General features: G+C 45.1%; 5 protein-coding genes across 5 annotated transcripts, besides 13 other annotated features; 1 reads left to right on the top strand and 4 right to left on the bottom strand.

Moving 5' to 3' along the window:
* Positions 1 to 122: 122 nt before the first annotated feature.
* Positions 123 to 1496: a mobile genetic element.
* A 75-nt stretch (positions 1497 to 1571) lies between these two features.
* Positions 1572 to 1600: a microsatellite.
* Positions 1601 to 1865: 265 nt separating this feature from the next.
* Positions 1866 to 1999: a sequence feature (CT-rich).
* Positions 2000 to 2173: 174 nt separating this feature from the next.
* Positions 2174 to 2581: a mobile genetic element.
* Positions 2582 to 2997: 416 nt separating this feature from the next.
* Positions 2998 to 3531: a mobile genetic element.
* Positions 3532 to 3593: 62 nt separating this feature from the next.
* Positions 3594 to 5939: a mobile genetic element.
* A 971-nt stretch (positions 5940 to 6910) lies between these two features.
* Positions 6911 to 7562, bottom strand: TSTA_081980 (uncharacterized protein; the record flags this gene model as incomplete). Its single annotated transcript, XM_002477883.1, has 2 exons — positions 6911 to 7207; positions 7359 to 7562. The coding sequence occupies 2 exons, from the start codon at positions 7560 to 7562 to the stop codon at positions 6911 to 6913; spliced, it is 501 nt and encodes a 166-aa protein (XP_002477928.1).
* Positions 7221 to 7297: a sequence feature (C-rich).
* A 449-nt stretch (positions 7563 to 8011) lies between the features above and the next one.
* Positions 8012 to 8052: a microsatellite.
* A 274-nt stretch (positions 8053 to 8326) lies between these two features.
* Positions 8327 to 11794: a mobile genetic element.
* TSTA_081970 (uncharacterized protein) lies at positions 9644 to 10174 on the bottom strand (the record flags this gene model as incomplete). Its single annotated transcript, XM_002477882.1, has 2 exons — positions 9644 to 9912; positions 9982 to 10174. 2 exons carry the CDS (start codon positions 10172 to 10174, stop codon positions 9644 to 9646), a joined length of 462 nt encoding a protein of 153 aa, XP_002477927.1.
* Positions 11795 to 12753: 959 nt separating the features above from the next.
* TSTA_081960 (uncharacterized protein) lies at positions 12754 to 13849 on the bottom strand (the record flags this gene model as incomplete). Its single annotated transcript, XM_002477881.1, has 2 exons — positions 12754 to 13452; positions 13769 to 13849. The coding sequence occupies 2 exons, from the start codon at positions 13847 to 13849 to the stop codon at positions 12754 to 12756; spliced, it is 780 nt and encodes a 259-aa protein (XP_002477926.1).
* A 2862-nt stretch (positions 13850 to 16711) lies between these two features.
* Positions 16712 to 17161: a mobile genetic element.
* A 1435-nt stretch (positions 17162 to 18596) lies between these two features.
* Positions 18597 to 19499: a mobile genetic element.
* Positions 19500 to 19673: 174 nt separating this feature from the next.
* Positions 19674 to 19788: a sequence feature (GA-rich).
* Positions 19789 to 20100: 312 nt separating this feature from the next.
* Positions 20101 to 20652: a mobile genetic element.
* Positions 20653 to 22652: 2000 nt separating this feature from the next.
* Positions 22653 to 24619, top strand: TSTA_081950 (uncharacterized protein; the record flags this gene model as incomplete). Its single annotated transcript, XM_002477880.1, has 2 exons — positions 22653 to 22998; positions 23052 to 24619. 2 exons carry the CDS (start codon positions 22653 to 22655, stop codon positions 24569 to 24571), a joined length of 1866 nt encoding a protein of 621 aa, XP_002477925.1. The 3' UTR covers positions 24572 to 24619.
* A 105-nt stretch (positions 24620 to 24724) lies between these two features.
* TSTA_081940 (uncharacterized protein) lies at positions 24725 to 24969 on the bottom strand (the record flags this gene model as incomplete). Its single annotated transcript, XM_002477879.1, has 2 exons — positions 24725 to 24934; positions 24961 to 24969. The coding sequence occupies 2 exons, from the start codon at positions 24967 to 24969 to the stop codon at positions 24725 to 24727; spliced, it is 219 nt and encodes a 72-aa protein (XP_002477924.1).
* Between the last annotated feature and the right edge of the window lie 476 nt (positions 24970 to 25445).

Raw genomic sequence — 25445 nt, 5'->3', positions numbered from 1 at the left:
ATATATTTCTGATTCTTCTCGATAGGATCTTTATGGAAGATGATTGTGAGTAGTTTTGACATCTCAACCTTTATCGTAGTAGGTGTCGGGTCCTCGATCTCATTAATTATGCTATCTTCTAGACCTTCCTAAAAAGTGACGTCTTGTGAAAATTTGACGTCTCCTGTTGCTGGAAATTAAATCTTGTAAATATGACTGTGATCGCCCATGTAGCCCATGAGATATCTAATCTCAGCTTTTGGTAGCATCTTGCGTGCCTTTACACAATCTTCCTCTGGTATGTGCATGTAGGCTTTGTAACCCCATACATGCAAATATTCAAGATGGGGAATAGGATTTGGAAATCCCAATTTCTCACGCTATTATTGTATAGACGCCTTCTCCTATCCTGGCTTGATAAGGCGTGTCACTATATAACACACTGTCTCCACTATAAATAGCTATAAATATTTAGGTAGCCCTGCATCAATCATTATTACTTTTGTAATTTAAGCAAGGTAAAACTGAAGCCATTTAATTAGTCTATTTGGTTCAGGGGTTCATATTGGAGATTCTCTAAATTGGATGCTAGTTTAATTTTCTTTAGACTATTTAATAAATCTAAAGAATTCTCGCCCTTAATTTTTTGTAATAATCACTGGCCAACTCCCTGTCTGATTTTTGAACTCTATGCAGTAGTCAATACACTTATCCAAAGCTTCACCTTTTATGACATAGAAACAAACATCTGGTATACACATTTTGTTGTCAAGAAATACTATGAAGTAGTTGTACTTATTAAATTCTGTTAGCTTTATGTGCTAAACATCGACATAGACAATCTATCTAGCTTTTAATGCTTTTGGCAGCAGATCGTGGGACATAATATATTTCAATTTCCCAAGTCTACAGGATTCACAGTGCTTAATCTTTTCTTTGATCGCTTCAAGATTATAAGCCTGAGCTGTGCCCTTATAAATCACGTCGCTAGCATGGCCAAGTTGTTGATGTTGCAACTCTACTGAGATTATAGATAGATTAAGCGCTCCAAATTGAAGCTCTTTCCCAGTTATCATGGTTCTGAGAATTGGGACGCCTTCTACAACTATAGTATGGCCAATAACTGAATCATCATTCATTCTTCATATAGTGTAGTCTTTACTGCAATACCATACTTTGCTCTCATCCTTTGCTCGCTCGCATGCCCAAAGGTTGTATTTTAATCCAGGTACATAGTATATGCGAGTTAAAAGCTCAGCTGGTCTATCCTCACTGTTGTCGAATTATATAAGTGTTGTGCTATATCCCGTAGCCTTTATCTCCATGCTATTGCTGCATTCGTATGTATAGGCTTCATTGTCGTCTTTATATTTATAGATTTCTACCCAGCTTGCAAAATCTCTAACCATGCTGTGTCTAGCGCCAGAGTTAGTAACAAACTTTCTAATAAGGCTTTCTAGTGTGGTCGCTGAGAGTGCCATTGCTAAGGCTTTTAATTTAGGCATATTCTCTTTGTTGATTGGTTATTCAACATGCTCTACAAACGCTTTAGTATCAATAGCTGCGCTATCAATATTTGGCATAATGTTGGATGTGTGTGTGTGTGTGTGTGTGTGTGTGTATATTTAACGGCCGTGGTTCGTGACTCGCACGCTTCCCACCGATCCCTACTGGGACATAGGCCGCCGAGGGGTAAGCCTCGGGTTTCGGGTCCTATCAGGTTTGTGTACAAATAAGAGACTCTTTGGCGCATTTCCATAGCTGCCGTGGTCTTACAGGGAGGTCCACTTTGAGTGGGTTTTAGGTATTTGCCAGCTGCAATGGTCCGCCTACACTCCATGACCTATTACTCCACCACTATTATAACTGAACAGTAAGTTTTGCAGAGAGGGAAAGAAAGAAGAGAAGAGAAAGAAAGAAGGAGAAGAGAAAGAAAGAAGGAGAAGAGAAAGAAAGAAGGAGAAGAGAAAGAAAGAAGGAGAAGAGAAAGAAAGAAGGAGAAGAGAAATATAAAGGAAGAGTAGGGCTGTCTTAGCTAGGTGCTAAGGAGAGGTTGGCGAGGGCAGATATCCTCAAAGAAGTGGGTCTCTGCTAGCCATGTAGCTAGCTTTTGTACTCCTTTAGCAGTGCCTAAAAGAAAAGAGATGACCTCAGAAGGGGGCCTAGGAGGCTAAGGGGCTTGTCTCTTAGCTATATGACAGAAGAAGAAGTGCAGAGATGCTTTTCATGCTCCACATCGGCAGAGAAAATAAGCGTTATCATGGTTGAAGCATTCATGGTAGTCTGTAAAGTCTCCATGACTAGTATGGGCCGCAATAATATAGCCAAGGTTAAGTCGGTTGAGTTGAAGCTCCCCAGGGCGCTTAGGGGAAGTGGTTATTTCTAGATCTTGATAGCTCTGTGGTGCCATCTTCTCCCATTGTGACTGAGCAGCGGATAGGGATTGAGTCTTGGCGTATCTCTTTAGCGAGGCGTATGAGGATTTGTGAGGAGTAGGAGGGATTGAGGCAGCTCCCTCTTTAGCAGTGAGATTAGCTGCTTCGTTCTCAGGGATTTTAGCGTGTCCAGGGACCCATCGGATTTGGATAGATCTGCTTTTGGTGTGAGGAAGCCTTTTGCGAAGTGGCCATGTGGCTATAAGAGTGCGGAAGGATTCAAAGATTTCTTAGGAAGATCCTGTAGAGGAAGATAGAAGGCATACAGCAACTTCTAGGTTATCAAGATAGATCCATAGTGTTGGTTTAACTACGGTCCGTATCACGAAGCATAGACGGTAGTAAGGCGCGAACACGAAGCGGCCTAATGAGCCTGACAATATGAAGATATCTTGATTCCTAATATTGTGACTTGTCCCCAAGAACGAGGGGGACGGGGATAGCTAGCTAGATATACGCGGCACGCACGTGCCGCGTCAGACTAACTATATCCGGTGCCAAAACGTGTAGGGTTTGATATTCACGTTCCGACACATAGATTAGTAGCAAATTGAGCTGTTGGGTATGCTATTACTATTTAAGCGCCAGCTAGAGCTGCTTCTGCTTCTGCGTTGAAGACCTCTTTCCCATGTCCATATAAGAGTGAAGAGTGGAGGAACTGATAGTGTGCTTGGAGTCTAATATAGCCACCCCCTGCATGTCTGTCTGCTAGCCTAGATCCATCTGAAAAGATTACAATATCTGAGCTAGGGATGGTATGTTGAAAAGCCATGAAATTAGCCGCTGCCTGTTCCTTAGTGCGTCTCATAGGAGCTCCTATTTGAGCTTGAGCATTCCCACAAGGCTCGCGAGAGTGCCAGGGAGCATATTGGAGAGGGTTTATCTGTTCAGAGTTTGAGAGGGCCAGTGTATAGCGGGTAAATTAGCTGGTTTGTCGGCCGTTACTAGTGATCTGTTCTGCGCGTCTTCGAAGTGGGTGATAAGGGTCGAGGCGCCGTAGGCGGACAGTTGCAAGGAGGGCTATTCGATCTAGTTCGATTTCTGGTGGAGAGAATCCAGATTCTCGATAAAGGACTGGCTTTGGGGTTGTGCGGAAGACTGGAAGGACTGCTCTTGCGCCTGTTAGTATAGTTTCGCAAGATGTTCTCCAACTCGGTTTGAAATCTGGGAAGGTCCAGGGCGAGTACGTCCTGGCCACCAGATTTCTGCGCCATAGTATGCTTTATGGAGTACACAGGCTGATATAGCCTGCTGTAGTAAATCAGGTTTAACTCCTCGAACAGTATTCCCTAGAGAGTGAAGAGCATTAGCTACAGTGAGGGCTTTAGATGCTATTTCTCTAACGTGCCATTTAAACGTTAGCTTTTTGTCAAAGAGGATTCCTAGCCATTGTAGATATAGCCGTTTAGTGTTTTCTGATATTGTAATAGATCCAGCTTTCACTAAAGGTGTGTGGGTTGGGTCCTGGTCTACTTTATATTGGGAGAAGTGAAGAAGCTCATATTTATCTGGTGCAAATGTAATGCCCTCTGCAGTGTTCTAATTAAGAGCTTCTTGAAGTGAGTCTGATAAGGCTTCGCAATTAGTAGTAAGAGATGTTGAGATTGCTAGGTTAGCTGCGTCATCCGCGTAACCAAACCTGTTCCTTGGGTTTCCTAGATGGAATAGAGGCGCTATGTAGAGTATGAAAAGAATGCCAGATACTGGGGATCCTTGTGGAAGACCGCAGGCAATGTCTGTTGAGGGGCCGATCTCTCTATCGAGTTGGATCTGAACTGATCTTCCAGTAGCGAAGGAGGCAATCCAGAGAATGAGATTGGTAGGCCAGCCCTGCTCGCGTAGTCTGTGGATCAGTCTGCTAGGAAGCACAGAATCAAAGACGCCTTTGACATCTAGGGTAAGGAGTGAGGCAGTCATGCCTTGATTTAGTGCTTGTTCGACATCATGTGTTAGGCATGTGGTTAGGTCAGTTGCAGATCTTAGTGGGAGAGCCCCAAATTGTTGCCTTGCTAATACTTTATAGTATATAGAGATCTATATCATATTCCGTGCTACCAAGCGCTCCAGTCCTTTGCCAAGTACTGATAGGAGAGCGATTAATCTGTATGAACTAGGTGAAGACCAATCAGTCTTTTTTGGTTTCTGGATGATTACTAAGATTGCGTGTCGAAAGCATTTAGGATGATAACCAATCTTTAGGCACCCTTAATATAGTATTAGTATCTTATCTTTGATCAGAGGCCATACTACTTTGAGTATGCAGGTTGGGATTTCATCTGCGCCAGGGGCTGTGTTTCCTGCCTGAAGTACTGACTCCTCCACTTGTAGCATTGATATGTCTGGGAAGTAGAGACTAGTGGAAGGGACTGTTGGGGAGTCTAGAGGTATGTCTCCTGCCTCTGCCGAGTTCTAGAGAAGATTGCGGACTAGTACGTCTTATTTCTCGTGTACAGTAACTGCTGGGAGGCTGTTGGGCCTTAGCGGATCTTTCAGAGGAGGGCTTTGGAAGATGCCTGTAGACTTATGCCATTTGCTTATGTCAAAAACATCCTTCATTTATGTTACTATAGAGAGCTTCTCTTGCCAAAATTGTCGTTAAGACCATCTAGTTATCCTGCGGAAGTCTGTCTTTGAGCAGAGGCCTAAGCAATAATTGTGTAAAGCTTTCTTGCAGTCTTTATTCTACTATAGTTGTCCTATACTTTATGTCATGGTCCTCTTAGCAGAGCCTCTATATGCTCCTTGAATTGCAGATGTCAGTTTTTCAGCAAGGGCATTAAGATCTTCTTCTGTTGCGGCTGAGCTCTCGGTGCCAGCGAGATTAGAGGCGAGGAGCGAGAGGAAGAAGGTGTGGTCTAGTGTGTTAAATCTCAGTTTCTGAGCTATTTCCTTGTATCTCTGATCCTATGGTACAGTGGTGATTAGTGGTTGATGATCTGAGGTTGCATCTAAGTGGCTCGCTATGCTAGTTTTAGCTCCCGCGAGTGTTAGAGGGCTTGAGGCGAAACTGAGGTCTAACATGTTACCCCTTTCATGTGTGGGACAGTCTATGTTAGAGATGAGTACTAGACCCTGGAGGTCCAGCCAGTTAATGAACAGCTCTGCAGAAGGTGTGGGGCTGCGATGTAGCAAGGGCTGCCATCTGTTATGTAGTAGGTTAAGATTGCCTGCAAGTATCGTTGCTTGAGGGAAATATACCTCTGGCAGGGTTGTAAGAGCTTTCGCGGCTTTGCCTGCTCTGATGGAGCCTGCTAGGGCATTATAGATATTAACTATCAAAGCAGACTTTCCTGTGGGCGAAAAAATCTATAGGAATAGGAGATCCGAGGCCTCTTTAGTATCAGTTGTGAAAGGGTGCAGTTGGGAGGTCCGAATGCCTTTCTTCTTTCAAATATAGGTGAGGACTTATAGTCAGCCACTTACCGCCCAACTGTCAGTTGGGGAGAAGCATTCATATGATAGGTGTTTTTTAGTAATCTATTGGCTAAGATCTTTGAATGTATATGGTTCTTGGATTAGGATAATATCAATGTTGCTAGTGTATGCCAATGTAAGAGCTATTTCATGTGCATCTGGCGCGTGCCCTACATTTAACTGTAGGATTTTAAGAGGCGCCTTTTGAGTTGGATAGTGATAGATTATAGCTCCTGTTCAAGAAGAGAGGCAAACTGGTTTTGTGGTTAAGAGGTTATAAAGTGGACTGCACGAGCTATAATTGGAGAATCTTTAGTTAAGGCGCGAGGTGGGGGGGTTACTGAGCGGAAAGGAGAGATAATCTCATGGGTTAAAGGCTGAGATGGCACCTCATCTATTGCCATAGGTGTTTCTTGTATGCCTATGAAGAGCTAAGGGCTACATCCTCCTTCAGTTTGAGCTTTTGCGAGGTTTGTAGCGCAGGATTTGCGGATCTCTATTTGTTGAGCTTTAGTATGTTTAGTATTGCCTCTAGGGCGCAGGAGGTATTCTGAGAAATTAGCTAGATGTGGTCTATAACAGTGTATGCATCTAGAAGGGCATTGATAAGGTTCCAGGGCTGTGCAGCGATTGGCATGGCCCTTTTCAGTATGCTCTGAGGAGCTATATAGCTGGTATCGAGAGGAGCAGGCACAGGATCTTGCATTATACCATTTCTAGCATCATGTGCATTAAATAACTGTTATTTTCTTAGGGAAGTGACGAGCATTGGTGATAGTACTAAAAAGATATAGTTGGATAGATAGTGGTATTTTCATGCCTTCTAGGAAGTTCACAAACCAGCTTAAGAAGAGAGTATCAGGGTTGACAGCGCTTAAAGTGGTCTTGCTAATAGATGTGGGCTTAAGCCCTGTAGTTTCGCTTATTTCTGAGGACAGAAGTGTAGGATTGACAGGGATTAGAGAGTATTGACCGTCCAAGATTTGGCCAACTTTCCTTGGCACATTGGTGACTCAGTACGAGACCCATCGGGAGCTACATTCTATCTAGCAGTTAACAAAGAATGCAGAGATAATCTCTTTTTAGGCCTCAAGGGTTAAGAGGGCTTCTGGGGATGAGGGACATAGTGCAAAACCAGTCTTTATAGCTTGAACTTCTTTTAGTGCTGAACTGTTTAAGTTTAGTTGAGACTGTAGGCTAAAGTAGATAGCGTAGGCTTCTATTTTTCTAGCTGCATGGTCAGCTGGGAGGCGTATGAAAAGCTGGTTGTCAGGAGGGGGTTGTTTCACTAGAGACATAGACTTTTTAATATAGGCTTTGGAGTGAGTAGTAGGAGTTGATTTGACCGGGGCATATTGGGTAATAGTCGCATAAGTCGACTGTTCAAGACCTGAGAGGGGACGTGAGGGAGGGGGTGAAGGGGGTAAGGAATTTGGAGTAGGGGAAGGGGAAGGGGGAAGGGGACAGGGCAGGTAGAATAGAGGTTGTCGAGATACCGCTGATATAGGCACTAAAATGTCATTGAGCTACTGAGGCGAGGTCATCGCTTAGAGTGGTAAGGGCTCTCAGTAGGTGAGGGGCCAGGCCAGTGGTTTGGCTGCGGTGTTTATCAAGGAATGCAGCTATAGGGCTGAAGATCTTCTGTCCTTCAGAAGCTCTTGTCGTGGCTGCGGACGTCGATTCCAGTAGGGCTGTCTGTAGAGGGCCATCTGTACCAGGGCCTTTACGCGCCATAGTGTTGCCGGACGCGTTGAGACGCGTCAAAGGCCGCACTTCTGGTGGCTAGGTGGTAGAGAGGGGTGAGGAGTTTGGGCCTCTGACTGTTTGATATAAACAATTGTAGGGAGTTCGTCTATCTGTGCAAGAGTTCCTTGTGCGTAAGCTTGGCATAATGTTGGATGTGTGTGTGTGTGTGTGTATATTTAACGGCCGTGGTTCGTGACTCGCACGCTTCCCACCGATCCCTGCTGGGACATAGGCCGCCGAGGGGTAAGCCTCGGGTTTTGGGTCCTATCAGATTTATGTACAAATAAGAGACTCTTTGGCGCATTTCCATAGCTGCCATGGTCTTACAGGAAGGTCCACTTTGAGTAGGTTTTAGGTATTTGCTAGCTGCAATGGTCCGCCTACACTCCATGACCTATTACTCCACCACTATTATAACTGAACAGTAAGTTTTGCAGAGAGGGAAAGAAAGAAGAGAAGAGAAAGAAAGAAAGAAGGAGGAGAAATATAAAGGAAGAGTAGGACTGTCTTAGCTAGGTGCTAAGGAGAGGTTGGCGAGGGCAGATATCCTCAAAGAAGTGGGTCTCTGCTAGCCATGTAGCTAGCTTTTGTGCTCCTTTAGCAGTGCCTAAGAGAAGAGAGATAACCTCAGAGGGGGGCCCAGAAGGCTAAGGGGCTCATCTCTTAGCTATATGACAGAAGAAAAAGTGCAGAGGTGCTTTTTATGCTCCACATCAGCAGAGAAGATAAGCATTATCATGGTTGAAGCATTCATAGTAGTCTGCAAAGTCTCCATAACCAGTACGGGCTATAATAATATGGCCAAGGTCAAGTCGGTTAAGTTGAAGCTCCCCAGAGCGCTTAGGGGAAGTGGTTATTTCTAGATCTTAATAGCTCTGTGGTGCCACCTTCTCCCATTGTGACTGAGCAGCGGATAGGGATTGAGTCTTGGCGTATCTCTTTAGCGAGGCGTATGAGGATTTGTAAGGAGCAGGAGGGATTGAGGCAGCTCCCTCTTTGGCAGCGAGATCAGCCACTTTGTTCTCAGGGATTTTAGCGTGTCTAGGGACCCATCGGATTTAGATAGATCTGCTTTTAGTGTGAGGAAGCCTTTTGCGAAGTGGCCAGGCAGCTGCAAGGGTGCGGAAGGATTTAAAGATTTCTTGGGAAGATCCTGTAGAGGGAGATAGAAGGCGTATGGCAACTTCTAGGTTGTCAAGGCAGATCCATAGGTTGATAGCAAATTAAGCTATTGGGTACGCTATTACTGCTTGAGCGCTAGCTAAAGCTGCTTCTGCTTCTACATTGAAGATCTCTTTCCCGTGTCCGTATGAGAGTGAGGAGCGGAGGAACTGATGGTGTGCTTGAAGTCTAATATAGCTACCTCCTGCACGTCCGTCTGCTAGCCTAGATCCATCTGAAAAGATTACAATATCTGAGCTAGGGATGGTACATTGAAAAGCCATGAAATTAGCCACTGCCTGTTCCTTAGTGCGTCCCATGGGAGCTCCTATTTAAGCTTGAGTATTCCCACGAGGCTCACGAGGGTACCAGGGAGCGTATTAGAGAGGGTTTATCTGTTCAGAGTTTGGGAGGGCCAGTATACGGCGGGCAAATCGGCTGATTTGTCGGCCATTACTAGCGATCTGTTCTGCGCGTCTTCGAAGTGGGTGATAAGGGTTGAGACGCTATAGGCGGACAGTTGCAAGGAGGGCTATTCGATCTAGTTCGATTTCTGGTGGAGAGAATCCAGACTCTCGATAAAGGACTGGCTTTGGGGTTGTGCGGAAGACTGGAAGGACTGCTCTTACGCCTGTTAGTATTACTTTAGTTAGTTTCTCAAGATGTTCTCCAACTCGGTTTGAAATCTAGGAAGGTCCAGGGCGAGTATGTCCTGGCCACCAGGTTTCTGCGCCATAGTATGCTTTATGGAGTACACAGGCTGATATAGCCTGCTGTAGTAAATTAGGTTTGACTCCTCGAACAGTATTCCCTAGAGAGCGAAGAGCGTTAGCTACAGTGAGGGCTTTAGATGCTGTTTCTCTAATATGCCATTTAAACGTTAGCTTTTTGTTAAAGAGAATTCCTAGCTATTGTAGATATAGCTGTTTAGTGTTTTCTAATATTGTAATAGATCCAGCTTTCACTGAAGGTGTGCAGGTTGGGTCCTGGTCTGCTTTATATTGGGAGAAGTGAAGAAGCTCATATTTATCTGGTGCAAATGTAATGCCTTCTGTAGCGCCCCAATTAAAGGCTTCTTGAAGTGAGTCTGATAAGGCTTTGCAATTAGTAGTAAGAGAAGTTGAGATTACCAGGTTGGCTGCGTCGTCCACGTAACCAAATCTGTTCCTTAGGTTTCCTAGACAGAATAGAGGCGCTATGTAGAGCATGAAAAGAATGCTAGATACTGGGGATCCTTGTGGAAGACCGCAGGTAATGTCTATTGAGGGGCCGATCTCTCCATCGAGTCGGATCTGAACTGATCTTCCAGTAGCGAAGGAGGCAATCCAGAGAACGAGATTGGTAGGCCAGCCCTGCTCGCGTAGTCTGCGGATCAGTCTGCCAGGAAGTACGGAATCAAAGGCGCCTTTGACATCTAGGGTAAGGAGTGAGGTAGTCATGCCTTGATTTAGTGCTTGTTTAACATCATGTGTTAGGCATGTGGTCAGGTCAGTTGCAGATCTTAGTGGGAGAGCCCCAAATTATTGCCTTGCTAATACTTTATAATGTATAGAGATCCATGCTATATTCCGTGCCATCAAGCGCTCCAGTCCTTTGCCAAGTACTGATAGGAGAGCAATTGGTCTGTATAATCTAGGTGAAGACTAATCAGTCTTTTTTAGTTTCTGGATGATTGCTAAGATTGCATATTAAAAGCATTTAGAATGATGACCAATCTTTAGGCACCCTTGATATAGCATTAGTACCTTATCTTTGATCAGAGGCCAGGCTACTTTGAGTATGCAGGTTGGGATTTCATCTGCGCCAGGGGCTGTGTTTCCTGCCTGAAGTACTGACTCCTCCACTTGTAGCATCGATATATCTGGGAAGTAGAGACTAGTGGAAGGCACTGTTGGGGAGTCCAGAGGTATGTCTTCTGCCTCTGCCGAGTTCTGGAGAAGATTGCGGACTAGTATGTCTTGTTTCTCGTGTACAGTAACTACTGGGAGGCTGTTAGGCCTTAGCAGATCTTTTAGTGGAGGGCTTTAGAAGATGCCTGTAGACTTATGCTATTTGCTCATGTCAAAAACATCCTTCATTTGTGTTACCATAGAGAGCTTCTCTCGCCAAAATTGTTGTTGAGACCATCTAGTTATCCTGCGGAAGTCTGTCTTTGAGCAGAGGCCTAAGCAGTAATTGTGTAAAGCTTTCTTACAGTCTTCGTTCCACCATAGTTATCCTATGCCTTGTGTCATGGTCCTCTTAGCAGAGCCTCTATATGCTCTTTGAATTGCAGATGTTAGTTTTTCAGCAAAAGCATTAAGATCTTCTTCTGTCGCGGCTGAGCTCTCGGTGCCAGCAAGATTAGAGGCGAGGAGCGAAAGGAAGGAAGTGTGATCTAGTGTGTCAAATCTCAGTTTCTGAGCTGTTTCCTTGTATCTCTGATCCCATGGAACAGTGGTAATTAGTGGTTGATGATCTGAGATTGCATCTAAGTGGCTCGCTATGCTAGCTTTGGCTCCTGCGAGTGCTAGAGGGCTTGAGGCAAAACTGAGGTCTAACACGTTACCCCTTTCATGTGTGGGACAGTCTATGTCGGAAATGAGTACTAGACCCTGGAGATCCAGCCAGTTAATAAATGGCTCTGCGAAAGGTGTGGGGCTGTGATGTAGCGAGGGCTACCATCTATTGTGTAGTAGGTTGAGATTGCCTGCAAGTATTGTTGCTTGAGGGAGATACGCCTCTGGCAGGGTTGTGAGAGCTTTTGCGGCTTCACCTGCTCTGATGGAGCCTGCTAGGGTGTTATAGATGTTGACTATCAGAGCAGACTTTCCTGTGGGTGAGAAAATCTGAAGGAACAGGAGATCCGAGGCCTCTTTAGTGTCAGTTGTGAAGGGGCGGAGCTGGGAGGTCCGAATACCTTTCTTCTTTTAAATATAGGTGAGGACTCGTGGTTGGCCACTTATCGCCCAACTGTCAGTTGGAGAGAAGCATTCATATGATGGGTGTTTTTTAGTGATCTGTCGACTAAGATCTTTGAAAGTATATAGTTCTTGGATTAGGATAATATTAATATCACTTGTGTATGCCAATGTGAGAGCTATTTCATGTGCATCTAGCGCGTGCCCTACATTTAGCTGTAGGATTTTGAGAGGCGCCTTCTAAGTTGGATAGTGATAGATTATAGTTCCTGTTCAAGAAGAGAGGCGAACCAGTTTTGTAATTGAGGTGTTATAAAGTGGACTGCGCGAGCTGTAATTGGAGGATCTTTAGTTGGGGCGCGAGGTGGGGGGGTTACTGAACGGAAAGGAGAGATAATCTTGTGGGTTGGAGGCTAAGTTAGCATCTTATCTAATGCCATAGATGTTTCTTGTGTGCTAATGGAAAGCTGAGAGCTACATCCTCCTTCAGTTCGAGCTTTTGCGAGGTTTATAGCGCAGGATTTGCGGATCTCTACTTATTGAGCTTTAGTATGTTTAGTGTTGCCTTTAGGGTGCAGGAGGCATTCTGGGAAATTAGCTGGATGTGATCTATGGTAGTGTATGCATCTGGGAGGGCACTGATGAGGCTCTAGGGCTGTGCAGCGGTTGACATGGCCCTCTTCAGTATGCTCTAAGGAGCCGCAGAGCCGGCATTGAGAGGGGCGGGCACAGGATCGTGTGTTATGCTATTTCCAGCATTGTGTGCATTGGATAACTGTTGTTCTCTTAGAGAGATGATAGGCATTGGTGATAGTGCCAAAAAGACGTAGTTGGATAGGCAGTGATGATTTCGTGCCTTCTGGGAAGTTGACAAACCAGCTTGAGGAAAGAGTATTAGGGTTGGCGGCACTTATAGTGGTCTCGCTAATAGATATAGGCTTGAGCCCAGTAGTTTCGCTAATTTCTAAGGATAGTAGTGTAGGATTGATAGGGATTAGAGAGTATCGGCCATCCAAGATTTGGCCAATTTTCCTTGGCACATTGGTGACTCGGTATGAGACCCATTGGGAGCTGCGTTCTATCTGGCAGTTAACAAAGAATGCAGAGATAGTCTCTTTTTAGGCCTCAAGAGCTAGGAGGGCTTCTGGAGATGAGGGGCATAGTGTGAAGCCAGTCTTTGTGGCTTGAACTTCTTTTAGCACTGCACTGTTTGAGTTTAGTTGAGACCGTAGGCTAGAGTAGATGGCGTAGGCTTCTATTTTTCTAGCTGCATGGTCAGCTGGGAGGCGTACGAAGAGCCGGTTGTCAGGAAGGGGTTGTTTCACCAGAGGCATAGGCTTTTTAACTAGGGATTTAGAGTGAGTAGTGGGGGTTGATTTGACCGGGGCATATTGGGTAATAGTTGCATAAGTTGACTGGTTAAGACCTGAGGGGGGACGTGAGGGAGGGGATGAAGGGGGTAAGGGATTTAGGATGGGGGAAGAGGAAGGGGAAGGAGACAGGGCAGGTAGAATAGAGATCATTGAGATACTGCTAATATAGGCGTTGAAATGTTGTTGAGCTACCGAGGCGAGGTCATCACTTAGGGCGGTGAGGGCTCTTAGTAGGTGAGGAGCAAGGCTGGTGGTTTGGCTGTGGTGTTTATCAAGGAATGCAGCTATGGGGCTGAAGATCTTCTGTCCTTCAGAAGCTCTTGTTATGGCTGCAGACATGGATTCTAGAAGGGCTGTCTGTAGAGGGCCGTCTGTACCAGGGCCTTTACGCGCCATGGTGTTGCCGGGCGCGTTGAGACGCGTCAAAGGCTGCACTCCTGGGAGCTAGGTGGTAGAGAGGGTTGAGGATTTTGAGCCTCCGACTGTTTGATATGAATAATTATAAGGAAGTCGCCTATCAACTCGAAAATCTTGAATGTGGCATAATGTTGGATGCGAGGATGCAGTCGAGATCTGGATAACTGACATCACGTGATTGAAATCACGTGATGAAGGCTACATATTGGAATCTTTGGGTACTAGTCCGAACGGGGTTAGGCTCTGATATGAGTTGTACAATTTGGGTGAGGAATAATTGACTCTGATTTGCACGTCTTCTAAAACATAGCTAACTACACATCTTGATCCTCTTTATATACACATCATAGTGGCAAAGTATCACGGATTTACGGGATAAATGACAATCCTGACTCCAAAATGTAGGCTTGAGTTTGGCTCTCATGTTCTCACGGATATGTCGTTATTCCGAGGAATCATGATTAGTAATGACATCCTGATTGGGATTAGCGTATCAAATATCCAACACTACACCAGGAATCCCTTACGCGTCGGGGTCAAAGATAGGAAAGACAGACAACTTAAGACTACCCAATTGAACCCATATTCCAAGTTAGGAAGCCTATCGTACTAGTACTAGTGCAGATGCACCCACACATAAAGAAATTAGATGAAAGTGCAAAAGACGAGACATTCATAGTTATAGATGTTTTTATTGCAGTGTCTTTATCATTTTTAGTCTCTTATTATTTTAGTGCCGCTCTATCTTTGTAACACTATAAATCTAATTTTAGATACTAATTTGGTGGAGGTGAATCTGCAAGATAAGAGTACTTTGAGCAACCATGGCCCTTTATACTATAGTATCCGCAGTTGTCGTCTCTATTTCTCCATTTGCATAGCTTCTTAAGCTACTCCTTCACTAACACTCCTAGCTTTAGGGCATTCCACTTTTTCTTATTGGGGGTATCTGGGTCTCACTCCTTCCTCTTCTTATCCTCTCTCCCATCAGTTGACTTTGGAGTTGCTGGTGTGAGAGGATTGAAGTTATTTGTAGCGTTATCTATACTGAATTTGAGACCTTGGCATTTTTCTAATACCTTAGAATATAACTGATAAAAATCATCCATATTTTTGCTCTTCACGTCCTTGTATTACTCTATCTTGAGTGTGACCCATGTAGGGAGATCCATCTCAATGGAATGAAGGAGAGTAATAATGAGTTGACATGGCTAAATATCAAAACTGTCGCATTCAGTATTGCTATGCTTTGCATGGAGGGCATGGATATATATCTCACAAGTTGCATATTAATGTCTGTTGCATTTTCTGAAGTCTGTCCAAGCTCGCCAACTGGCTTGTGAATCAGCTTCTCCCTTACAAATAGTTCGAATTGCTGCCAATAGATCATCTGCATAATCAACATTGACAGTTATGGTTTGGACTTTTGTGCCAACATCTCGACTAAGCATTGCAGAAAGCCAACCTGCCACTTTAAGTGATAGCTTCTTCTAGATTTTGTAGTAAGCTGACCCAACATGAGGTCGTGGGATGCTCTTATCGATAAGGTCAAGTAGATTGTTTCCTAAGAGCTCGCGTCGTACGGCTTGATACCATCGATTGTAATCATCTGCTCCTTGTAGGACTTGGATTGGCGTCAAAGTGATGCTTTGGCCGTCCTTTAGGATCTCTGTGGCTTGATCTATTACTGTAGGATGATTCACCACTCCTGTATTTATGACATTACCTTGTTGACCTGTTTGGCCGTTTCAGTCTGTCTGTCGAGATGAGCCTTGTTGGCCATTGTTCTGGTCACCTTCTCCCACAGTCATGCTGATAGGGACTTGGTTGTTTGAAAAGGGTGTTGATCCGTGATCAGAGGTTGAGGAATCGTATTGAAACGACCTGTTCAAAAGAAATCCAGGCGCATAACCTGATGATGGGCTAGAGAGAGTGATATTGAGAAGTCTAACTAACTATCTGAGATCCGTGGCGTGCAAGGTGTCGGATTGGTGGGTTTATTCCAGGCCAATCCTACAAAGTGTTTTACTAGGATCAAAGAAAAGAAGTGACTAGCAAGATTGTATGTGTTAAGTTCTGTATCTCTCTCCATCAGGTTTCAAAGCCGGGTCCTTTATAGACACCTTTGGCGGGGTGATTTGTGAGCTATCAGGAGGGGTAAATATTGGGCTGAAATCTAGGTGCCCAGATATATGCCTAAAGGTGCCTTTTAGACCTGTAAGATTGAACAGTCGATCTTTCTGCCTCGTTTGAAAGCCGGATTATCTGACACGAGGTTGATGTCCTTGCTACGATCACGCTAGGCCCAATGCGGTACCGACGTCTACCTGTATGGCGGTGGTCCCGTGATAATTCCCTAACTGTTGGTTTTACTACGGTCCTTATCATGAAGCATAGACGGTAGTAAGGCGCGAACGCGAAGCGGCCTAATGAGCCTGACAATATGAAGCTATCTTGATTCCTAATATTGTGACTAGTCCCCAAAAGCGTGTGTGTGTCATTGTTTAACGGCCGTAGGTCGTGATGAATCACTGCCTACCCATTCCCTAGTGGGACAAAGGCCGCCAGGGGGTAAGCCCTGGGTGTCAAGATTTATATACAAGATGTGACTCTTTGGCGCACTTACATGGCTGCCGTGGTCAGATAGTTAACCTCTACATGTAGAGGCTGGGTGCTGCTGCCAGCTGCAGTGGTCCACCTACTTCCCATGACCGAATCTATCCTGTTCAACACAAATTCAACTTGAAAGAGAGAGAAAAAGGAGACAAAGGAAAACAAAGGAAAAATAGGTAACTATATGTCTCTTAGCCTATGTGCTAAGGGGGGAGCGTTGAGGGCAGATATCCTTAAAGAATTGGGTCTCTGTTAGCCATTTGGCTAGTCTGATGGCTCCCTTTAGAGTGCCTAGGAGGAATAGGATGACTTCCAAAGGATGTCTAGGGAATCTAGGAGCTTTTCTTTTTGCAATCAGGTAGAAAATGAAGTGGATTAGGGACTTTCTTACACCATATTGGCACAAGAGGTAGACATCCATGTGGTTAAACTATTTGTGATAGTCTGTGAAGTCTCTATACTTTATGTGTGCTGCGAGGATTCATCCTAAGATATAGTGAGGAAGCTGGAGCTCTACTGGATGTCTTGAGAAGTTAGTAATTTTAAGGTCTTGATAGACCTGCAGAGCAGCTGACTGCCAATATGCCTGTGCTCTTGATGTGGTTTATAATCTAGTATGTTGCTTAAGTACTGTATATGACTATAGTTAAGAGATGGGGACAGTTCTCTCCACGCCCTCTTTAGTGGTGAGGTCTACTACTTCATTTCTAGGGATATCTGCATGTCCAGGAACCCAGTAGATTCAGACAATCTCACTCTTAATTTGGGGAAGTCTCCTCCTTGATGGCCGGATGGTGGCAAGTATATTGAATGACTTGAAGACAGCTTGGGAGGAGCTAATGGATAAGAAGAGGAGTTAAATAGCGACCTCAAGATTATCAAGGCATATCTATAGATTTGGTGCGTGTTGGGCTCTTGAGTTTGCCATTATGGCTTTCAATCTAGCAAGAGCAGCTTCTGCTTCTATGTTAAAGACTTCTTTGTTGGACCTGAGAGGTATTGAGTCTCATAAGAATTGGGAGCCAGCTTAGAAACTAACAAAGCTGCTGCCTATTTCCCTGTTTTCTAATTTAGTTCTATCTAAGTAAATTATAATATTATTATCTAGGATAGATTGCAGGAATATTTAGAAGTTATCTGCCGCTTCTTCTCTTGTGAGGCTGGATGGAGCACCCACCTATATTAAGACTGTTTCTCTAGGTTCTTTTGTACTCCAGGGTGGGTGAAGCAGTGGGTTGATCTTTTCTATACTAGGGAGTGCGTGTGAAAGGGTCAATCTTACTGTATTGCTGAGCTGAGCTACATACAATGAGGTACACGTACACGAGAATATTTGACATGGAGAGAAAAAGAAAGGAAGGAAACAAGCTCTCGATCCAGCCACAGAGATCTATATAATCTCTGTGCGTGGCACCTTGCTAAATACAGTACCGCTCTGGCGGTTCCCTATCTGGCAACCCGTAGGGCTGCAGCCCTACGACGGGAATGGCTTCACCTTTGACCTGGTACGGAGCCGGGACGGAGGTGGCTCTGTCACATGCGAGCACTCAGCGAGCGAAGCGGCTAGTTAGGTGGCCTATTTGGGTTATAGCTCTGGCTCATCTTTGAAGAGGGTGATATAGGTCTAGGTGGCTTAGGTGTGTAGATGCAGTGAGGGCAATTTAATCTAGCTTAATCTTAGGAGAGTAAAACCCTAACTCTTAGTGTAGGATAAGTAACTGGGTAGTGCGGAAAATAGATAGAACCGCCCTTGCTTCCATTAGAATAACAGTAGATAGGTCTATTAGATGTTTGTTTACTAGGTTTAAGATTGGGGGAGTGTCTGCCTGAGGGCGGGAATGAGGATGGGTGCAGCCTGGCTATCACATCTCTACACTGAAGTAGGCTTTGTGGAGGACACAGGCTGATATGGCCTATTGGAGGAGATGTGGCCTTATTCTATGGACCATGTTTCCAAGCGAGTGGAGGATACTAGCTATAGTGAGCGCTTTAGATATTATTTCTTAAACATACTAGTTGTGGGTGCATAAAGCACGTGTACACGTTAATGTACGTACGTGCATGAATGGTTAGCAGGTACTGCAATTCTGTATGGGTTCAAAATGTGTGTGATTGTTGCTATCTAACTCACGCCCCGACGCGGTCTTACATCCCTCTATCCTAGACGAGGTCACGTGACGCCCTGCGGCTGTTGGAACTCAGAATGAACTAAACCAATTTGGGAATAGGACAAGATTTGCGTATCAAGAAATTTCGAGAATTGGCATCACATTCCGACGCGATATTGAACATTACAAATCAACTTTACAGCCTATCTCTAGAAAGTTCGATTTGCACAAGTGTCGACTTTTGGTGATATCACTTCTATGGAATCTTGTATATAAAAACAGGTTCAATACTCCTAGATAGGGGTTTTAGAGGAGTGCCGGAAAATAGACCTAGTTCCTTATACGTATTGTTTAGTGCTCGCCTTCGCTTAGTCATCGCTCTAGTAAACCAACGTTCCGACAGCGGCTCAGTGCGTCGGAGTGAGGCATCTCGATTGCTCCTACCTGGCCCTCCCAAACTCTGAACAGATAAACCCTCTCCAATACGCTCCCTGGCACCCTCGCGAGCCTCGTGGGAATGCTCAAGCTCGAATAGGAGCTCCCATGGGACGCACTAAGGAACAGGCAGCGGCTAATTTCATGGCTTTTCAACATACCATCCCTAGCTCAGATATTGTAATCTTTTCAGATAGATCTAGGCTAGCAGACGGACGTGCAGGGGGTGGCTATATTAGACTCCAAGCACACTATCAGTTCCTCCGCTCTTCACTCTTATATGGACACAGGAAAGAGGTCTTCGACGCAGAAGCAGAAGCAGCTCTAGCTGGCACTCAAGCAGCAATAGTGTACCCAACAGCTCAATTTGCTACCAACCTATGGATCTGCCTTGATAACCTGGAAGTTACTATACGTCTTCTATCTCCCTCTACAGGATCTTCCCAAGAAATCTTTGAATCCTTCCGCACCCTTGTAGCCGCATGGCCACTTCGCAAAAGGCTTCCTCACACTAAAAGTGGATCTATCTAAATCCGATGGGTCCCTAGACACGCTAAAATCCCTGAGAACAAAGCGGCTGATCTCGCTACTAAAGAGGGAGCTGCCTCAATCCCTCCTGCTCCTCACAAATCCTCATACACCTCGCTAAAGAGATACGCCAAGACTTAATCCCTATCCGCTGCTCAGTCACAATGGGAGAAGATGGCACCACAGAGCTATCAAGATCTAGAAATAACCACTTCCCCTAAGCGCCCTAGGGAGCTTTAACTCAACTGACTTGACCTTGGCCATATTATTGTGGCCCGTACTGGTCATGGAGACTTTACAGACTACCATGAATGCTTCAACCATAATAACACTTATCTTCTCTGCCGATGCGGAGCACAAAAAGCACCTCTGTACTTCTTCTTCTGTCATATAGCTAAGAGACGAGCCCCTCGGCCTCCTGGGCCCCCTTCTAAGGTCATCTCTTTTCTCTTAGGCACTGCTAAAGGAGCACAAAAGCTAGCCACATGGCTAGCAGAGACCCACTTCTTTGAGGATATCTGCCCTCGCCAACCTCTCCTTAGCACCTAGCTAAGACAGCCCTACTCTTCCTTTATATTTCTCTTCTCCTTCTTTCTTTCTCTTCTCCTTCTTTCTTTCTCTTCTCCTTCTTTCTTTCTCTCCTCCTTCTTTCTTTCTCTTCTCTTCTTTCTTTCCCTCTCTGCAAAACTTACTGTTCAGTTATAATAGTGGTGGAGTAATAGGTCATGGAGTGTAGACGGACCATTGCAGCTGGCAAATACCTAAAACCCACTCAAAGTGGACCTCCCTGTAAGACCACGGCAGCTATGGAAATGCGCCAAAAAGTCTCTTATTTGTACATAAATCTGATAGGACCCGAAACCCGAGGCTTACCCCTCGGCGGCCTATGTCCCAGTAGGGATCGGTGGGAAGCGTGCGAGTCACGAACCACGGCCGTTAAATATATACACACACACACACACTCGATTGCTCCCACAAACCAACACTAGTAGAAGGAGAGCTTTTTATTGAAGAGGATCCCTAGCTAGCATAGATATAAACAGTTGGTTGCTTTAGTGACTGTGACTGAGCCTATTGAGACTAGGGGGGTTATTGTAGGGTCTTGGTCTGCTTAATATTAGAAGAAATGCATGAGTTCATATTTATTTAGTGTGAAAGTAATTTCTTTATCAGTGCTCTATTTAATTGCCTCCTATAGAGATTTGCTCAGTATCTAGTAGTTAGTTATAAGGGATAGGGAGATTGCTAGGGTCGCTCCATCATCTGCATATCCAAATCTAGTTCTAGGGTTATCTATATGAAAGAGTAGTGCAATGTAGAGCATAAAGAGAATAGGGAAGATAGAGGAGCCTTAGAGAAGGCCACATAATATATCTATATAAGGGTTAAGTTCATTATTAAATTAGATCTGTATGGTTCTTTCTGTGATGAAAGAGACAATCTAGAGTATTAGATTATTTAGCCATCCTTGTGTCCGAAGCCAGTAGATGAGTCTCCCTAGAAGGATATTATTAAATATATCTTCTATATTAAAGGTTAGTAGATTTTCAATTTGTACCGGCGCGTCCAAAATCGGCTAGTTCTTCGGGATCGCCACCTTGGGACTAGTGCGCTTCAATTTCGGGTTTAGCGGATCCAATTTGGGTTTAGACTCATTGTGCCCGTCCTAATGGAGGATAGCGCGTGTGACGCTCGTCTCGACGACTATATAAACCTCGAGTGCGTCGCTCAACGACCGCCGCTCGTGTGCATCCCTATTTTTCTCTACCTCAATAATTTGCGCAGCCTTGGGCCTCACTAGCGGCCCGTGAGCCGTCTCACAGCTGAAAAATTAGTCCTTGGCTGCGCTGGTGGATCGTGCCACTGTTACATTTCATGATTCTTTTCTCTCCATTCCCTCTTGATTGACGCTTCAGAGAGTACACCCACAAGATAGAGAGTCTCAAAATTTGAGTGAGCTTATCCTACATTACAATTTCTATCTGAGGTAGTGGTTGGAGGATGTGTTTCTTCTTGTGTTGAGCTTCGCATCCATTTCACCGCATCCTGAGTGTCTGCCTTTCAGCTAAACACTGGGTCCTGGGTAGTCCCTATGGACTTGCGCGTATTGCAGTGGGGAAAGACGCCATTACAGATCGCGTATCTTCTCCTCATCGGGCATAATATAGGATACGATGAGCCACAACGTCCAGCAGGCCACGGCGCAGATGGAATTCTGAATTCTCTCGAGTGCATTCCACTTTCCCAGCAGTGCGAGTTTCCAGCTGATTGGATGGAAGCGTCATCCTATTCCAGTGTATGCACCAGGCTTCGTCATATGTGGCTCAATGAGGATTGAACTGGTTACATGACGATTTTAGCGGTGCAAGGATCATATGAGTTAGATTGAGTATTGCCTCTTTCTGTCCATCCAAAGCCATTCCGAGGGGCTCAGACCGGCTGTATTACCAACCATAATTCAAGGAAGGTCGATTTGAAGCCCCACCCAAACTGGTATTCCACGACTAACTAATATTAGGCATCCAATTGATCAATATTCAGGCGGATAGAGCGCATGAATTGATTTCTGACGGTGATGTCCGAATGCAAGTATGAAACTATGCATGATGGTGGCTCCTTACATCCACTGAGCTGAAAAGCTGGCTTTGAAGAGCCTGTGGCATTCCGCCAGTGTTGCATCTAGGACATTTCTATCTGTATGTCGTCATCAACGGGGCAATTCTGTCCATGAGACTGCGCTAAACGATAGTGTCCTACTCGTTTGCTTTATCTGAGCATCCTGGTTTAATTAGCATGGACGTGATTAACATATGAGATGGGTATCTTTACAAGGGTGGAGGAACACGCCAGTCACCTTGCTGGCGCTCTGCCTCGTCATTTTGGCGGAAAATTACGAAGTGGAAGACGAGCTTGTTGGGTCAAGGGCCTTCTACACTGCGCCACGGTTGCATTCAGTATGCTCATAGATCCACTGATTCAAGATCCATCACCATCCCCTTCAGCTACAATGTGAAGGTTCAGTGTTTGGGGCTATGCTAGGACTATGGAACCTCATTCTCGATCTTTGCGCAGTCCCAGTTGGATCTCTCTACCAATAAGAAAAATCCCGCAATCAGAACTACATCGCTGATGACTGCTGGCCGAAATGACTTCCACCACCGCTGCTGGGGCACAACAGGGTGGTCAACAGAACATCCGGATTGGGCTGAACTGCGCGATATATTTATATGGAATAATCCAAATCGGTCTCCTTCCTATTCAAGGAATTACCCAGCCTGTCTGTGCAGATTTGATGACAGACCCTAGGGAAGCTAGTCTTACAAGTTGGATTTGTTTCTTCCCTCTCTTTCCTATTATGGCATTACCGAAATTGGCATATATTGGCGTTCATAATATCAGGCTTTTCCCAGATCGCCTATATAAATCTCAGTGAGGCCACCAGAGAACGCGACAAACCCTTATTATTATAAGTAACCGGTCTCTTCTCTTCCGTTATTCACTATCTTTGCAGCTCCAGCTATGGCAGGCATCTCACTTGACAATATGGTCATGTACCAGCATCGTGAGCCTAAAAAGCTGCCCAAGTCACCAGCCATTCCTCATGGAATATCTTCATTTCAATCGCACATGATTTCTTCTATGTCTCACCCTCTCACTATTTGCCCCCACACATCGACTGTGCAGGCTGCGTCCCCAAGCCTTCTTATTAAAGAGAACCATTCTTCTATTCCTCATATCTACCTTAACACGGCGCACACTCAGACTCAATCCGATGACTTTCATCAGCCGGCAGTAGCCGTACCTATCGATTCTGATGAAACCTACAAGGAACATGGCGTCTGTGACACCATGATTTGTCAGAATGGATCTCGGAATGAATCCCAGAATAGTAAGCGTGGCCTCCTTGAATGCTAGTGTACTGAAACTGACATGTCGCTCTAGAAGATGAGGGATCTTGCAACAACTACTATGTCGATGGAGAGCAGGGCATAGCCGGACTTACAAATGGCACGGAAATGCCGACAGCTGAAGATTTAGCGGCAGTATGGTCTCCAGAATTGGATGCTCCATATCATCATTCACACAGCGAGCAACCTGGTAGCACCATCCCAGAGAGTCCAGTACAGGAAATGCCACCTGATGTTGCAAATAAATCCACTTTCCCGGCCCAATGGTCTGATGCGGACTCCTTTGATCAAGTGTCAATCAGTCCCATCCACACTATTCCAGTTCTTGACCCAATGTGCCCTACTTATCCGACTATCACTATTTTGGAGGACAAGGATTATCAGCCAACTGTACACCAAATCTCTCCAGCCCATGGAAATAGGGCGATAGCCTTTCCACCGACCCAATTCCAGCAGACTGATAGTCGAACATCAGCATTAAGAAAAAAGCGTCAGCTAAATAACTCACAACCGACGCAGTCCACTTTAGTAAGGGCAACATCTGAACGTCTATCAGTTACAGTCCCTGGTCGAAATTCCCGATCCAGCAACACATCTCGTGCTCGTCGGCACTCGCGTGGTTCGCCCTCAGCCCAGAGTACAGAAAGCGATGATTCAGAGGATAGTGACTACCATGAGCACAGTCATGCAGGAGACCAGATAACAAACCTCGAGTCGGAACCTCGTCCAGCAAAAAGACAGAGGCGGGCTGACGCTGGCACACATCCTTGTCGCCAGCGTCGAGGAAGACTGCAGGAACGAGATCATTCAACAGCATCGTTACAGAGTCGGCCAAGTCTTGAATCCATGGTGCAGAATTCGACCAGTTCAGAGACAATCCGTATTGATGGTCGTCTTCTCCGTAAAGTGTCCTTGGGCCGAGCTGAGTATTGCTGCTGGTTCACAGAGGCTCAAGGCTCGACCGCCCTTAGCCCTGCCTGGTCTGATTGTTTGGCCGCATTTCAGAAGCAGGCTAACGAGCGGGATCAGTGGACCAGCATGTCTGACCTTCAAGTTATTAACATTGAAGGCATATTCACTCGGGAACTCAACCCTTGTGGGTATACATGGAGCTGTTCATTTAAAGAGAGATATACACCACCACAAACTGACAAATCATCTCACGAAGAGCGCTTAACCCCAGATGAAGACGGCTTTATGGAAGACAACGAAGTCTCCCAGCTTGTGGAAATGCCCGTATCGTCGAAGGGCAACGAGTACACTCCCGAAGAAGACAAACTGATAATACAACTCAAAGAGGTCGAAAAGCTTCCATGGTCACGTATTGCGGCGCATTTTCGTGGAAGAACGAAAAGCGCTCTTCAAGTACGATACTGTACGGCTTTAAAGGATAAGCGGCATAAGAGTCAAACGAAAGGTCGCAGGAAGCCGAGAACTAGCCAACCAAGGGTTGCTGCAGAGAAATCTCGACAAGATATTGAGAATTCAACTCCCAGTCGCCAATATAGCCTACGGCAGTCACGACAAATTCCAGATCGTTATGTTCCCGAGTAAAATTTTTAGATAGATATATGTATATAAAGATCTCTACCAGTCTTGAGTGTGAGCATTTGTTTATTTTTCTAGTAGTGATAATTGCAAAACATCATGATGCAGCAGCGTGGAGAGCATTACCACGTCTTCCTTGTACAATTTATGACATCCTCCTTAGGAAACAGCCTGGATAGCATTACCACAGAACCCACCTAGAGTATTGACATCCGCTCCCTTTTCCAGTAATAGCTGAATAACTTCAAGATGTCCTCCTTCAGCAGATGCCTGGAGAGCATTGCCATAGTTTCCACCCTGAGCATTGATATTGGCTCCATTTTTGAGGAGTTGTTGGACGATCTTAGGATATCCAGCAGCAGCGGCAGCCTAGAGAGCATTGCCATAGAATCCACCCTGAGCATTGATATTCGCTCCCTTTTCAAGTAGTTACAATCCCGAATGCAGTGCCAGGCAATAATTACACTTCCGGGCTATTCCATTCCATCTACGCCAAGAAAGGTGTTATTGATATGAAGTCGATTTTAGTTACCTGTTGGATGGGTTGAGGGTTTACCCTGTAACCGACGTCTTTTTGGTGCAGTGGTTAATTCAACATTACCCACTGGGTCTGGTGGAGACTAAGCGGCTGGAAGGTTTCTCGCAAATCCACATTCATGATGTGGGCTTCGTAAGGATAGATCGATTATAGAATCAATGATTGTCTCCCATCCGTTAATATTGTTAGATTGGATGGAGGCTACACGATATATATTGTGAAAATTTCTAACTGATTGACCATGAAACATGAACTCTTCTTTCGGGCTAAACAGGACATGCTCTCGGCCCCTATCCTCGCGCGACACTTGGCCCATTCGGCCTTGGAGAATCCTCCTCGAGT

Source organism: Talaromyces stipitatus, genomic scaffold (assembly GCF_000003125.1).
Source record: "Talaromyces stipitatus ATCC 10500 scf_1105507295527 genomic scaffold, whole genome shotgun sequence".
In the NCBI taxonomy this organism is placed as follows: Eukaryota; Fungi; Ascomycota; class Eurotiomycetes; order Eurotiales; family Trichocomaceae; genus Talaromyces; species Talaromyces stipitatus.
This window is presented reverse-complemented; position numbering and strand designations above follow the sequence as displayed.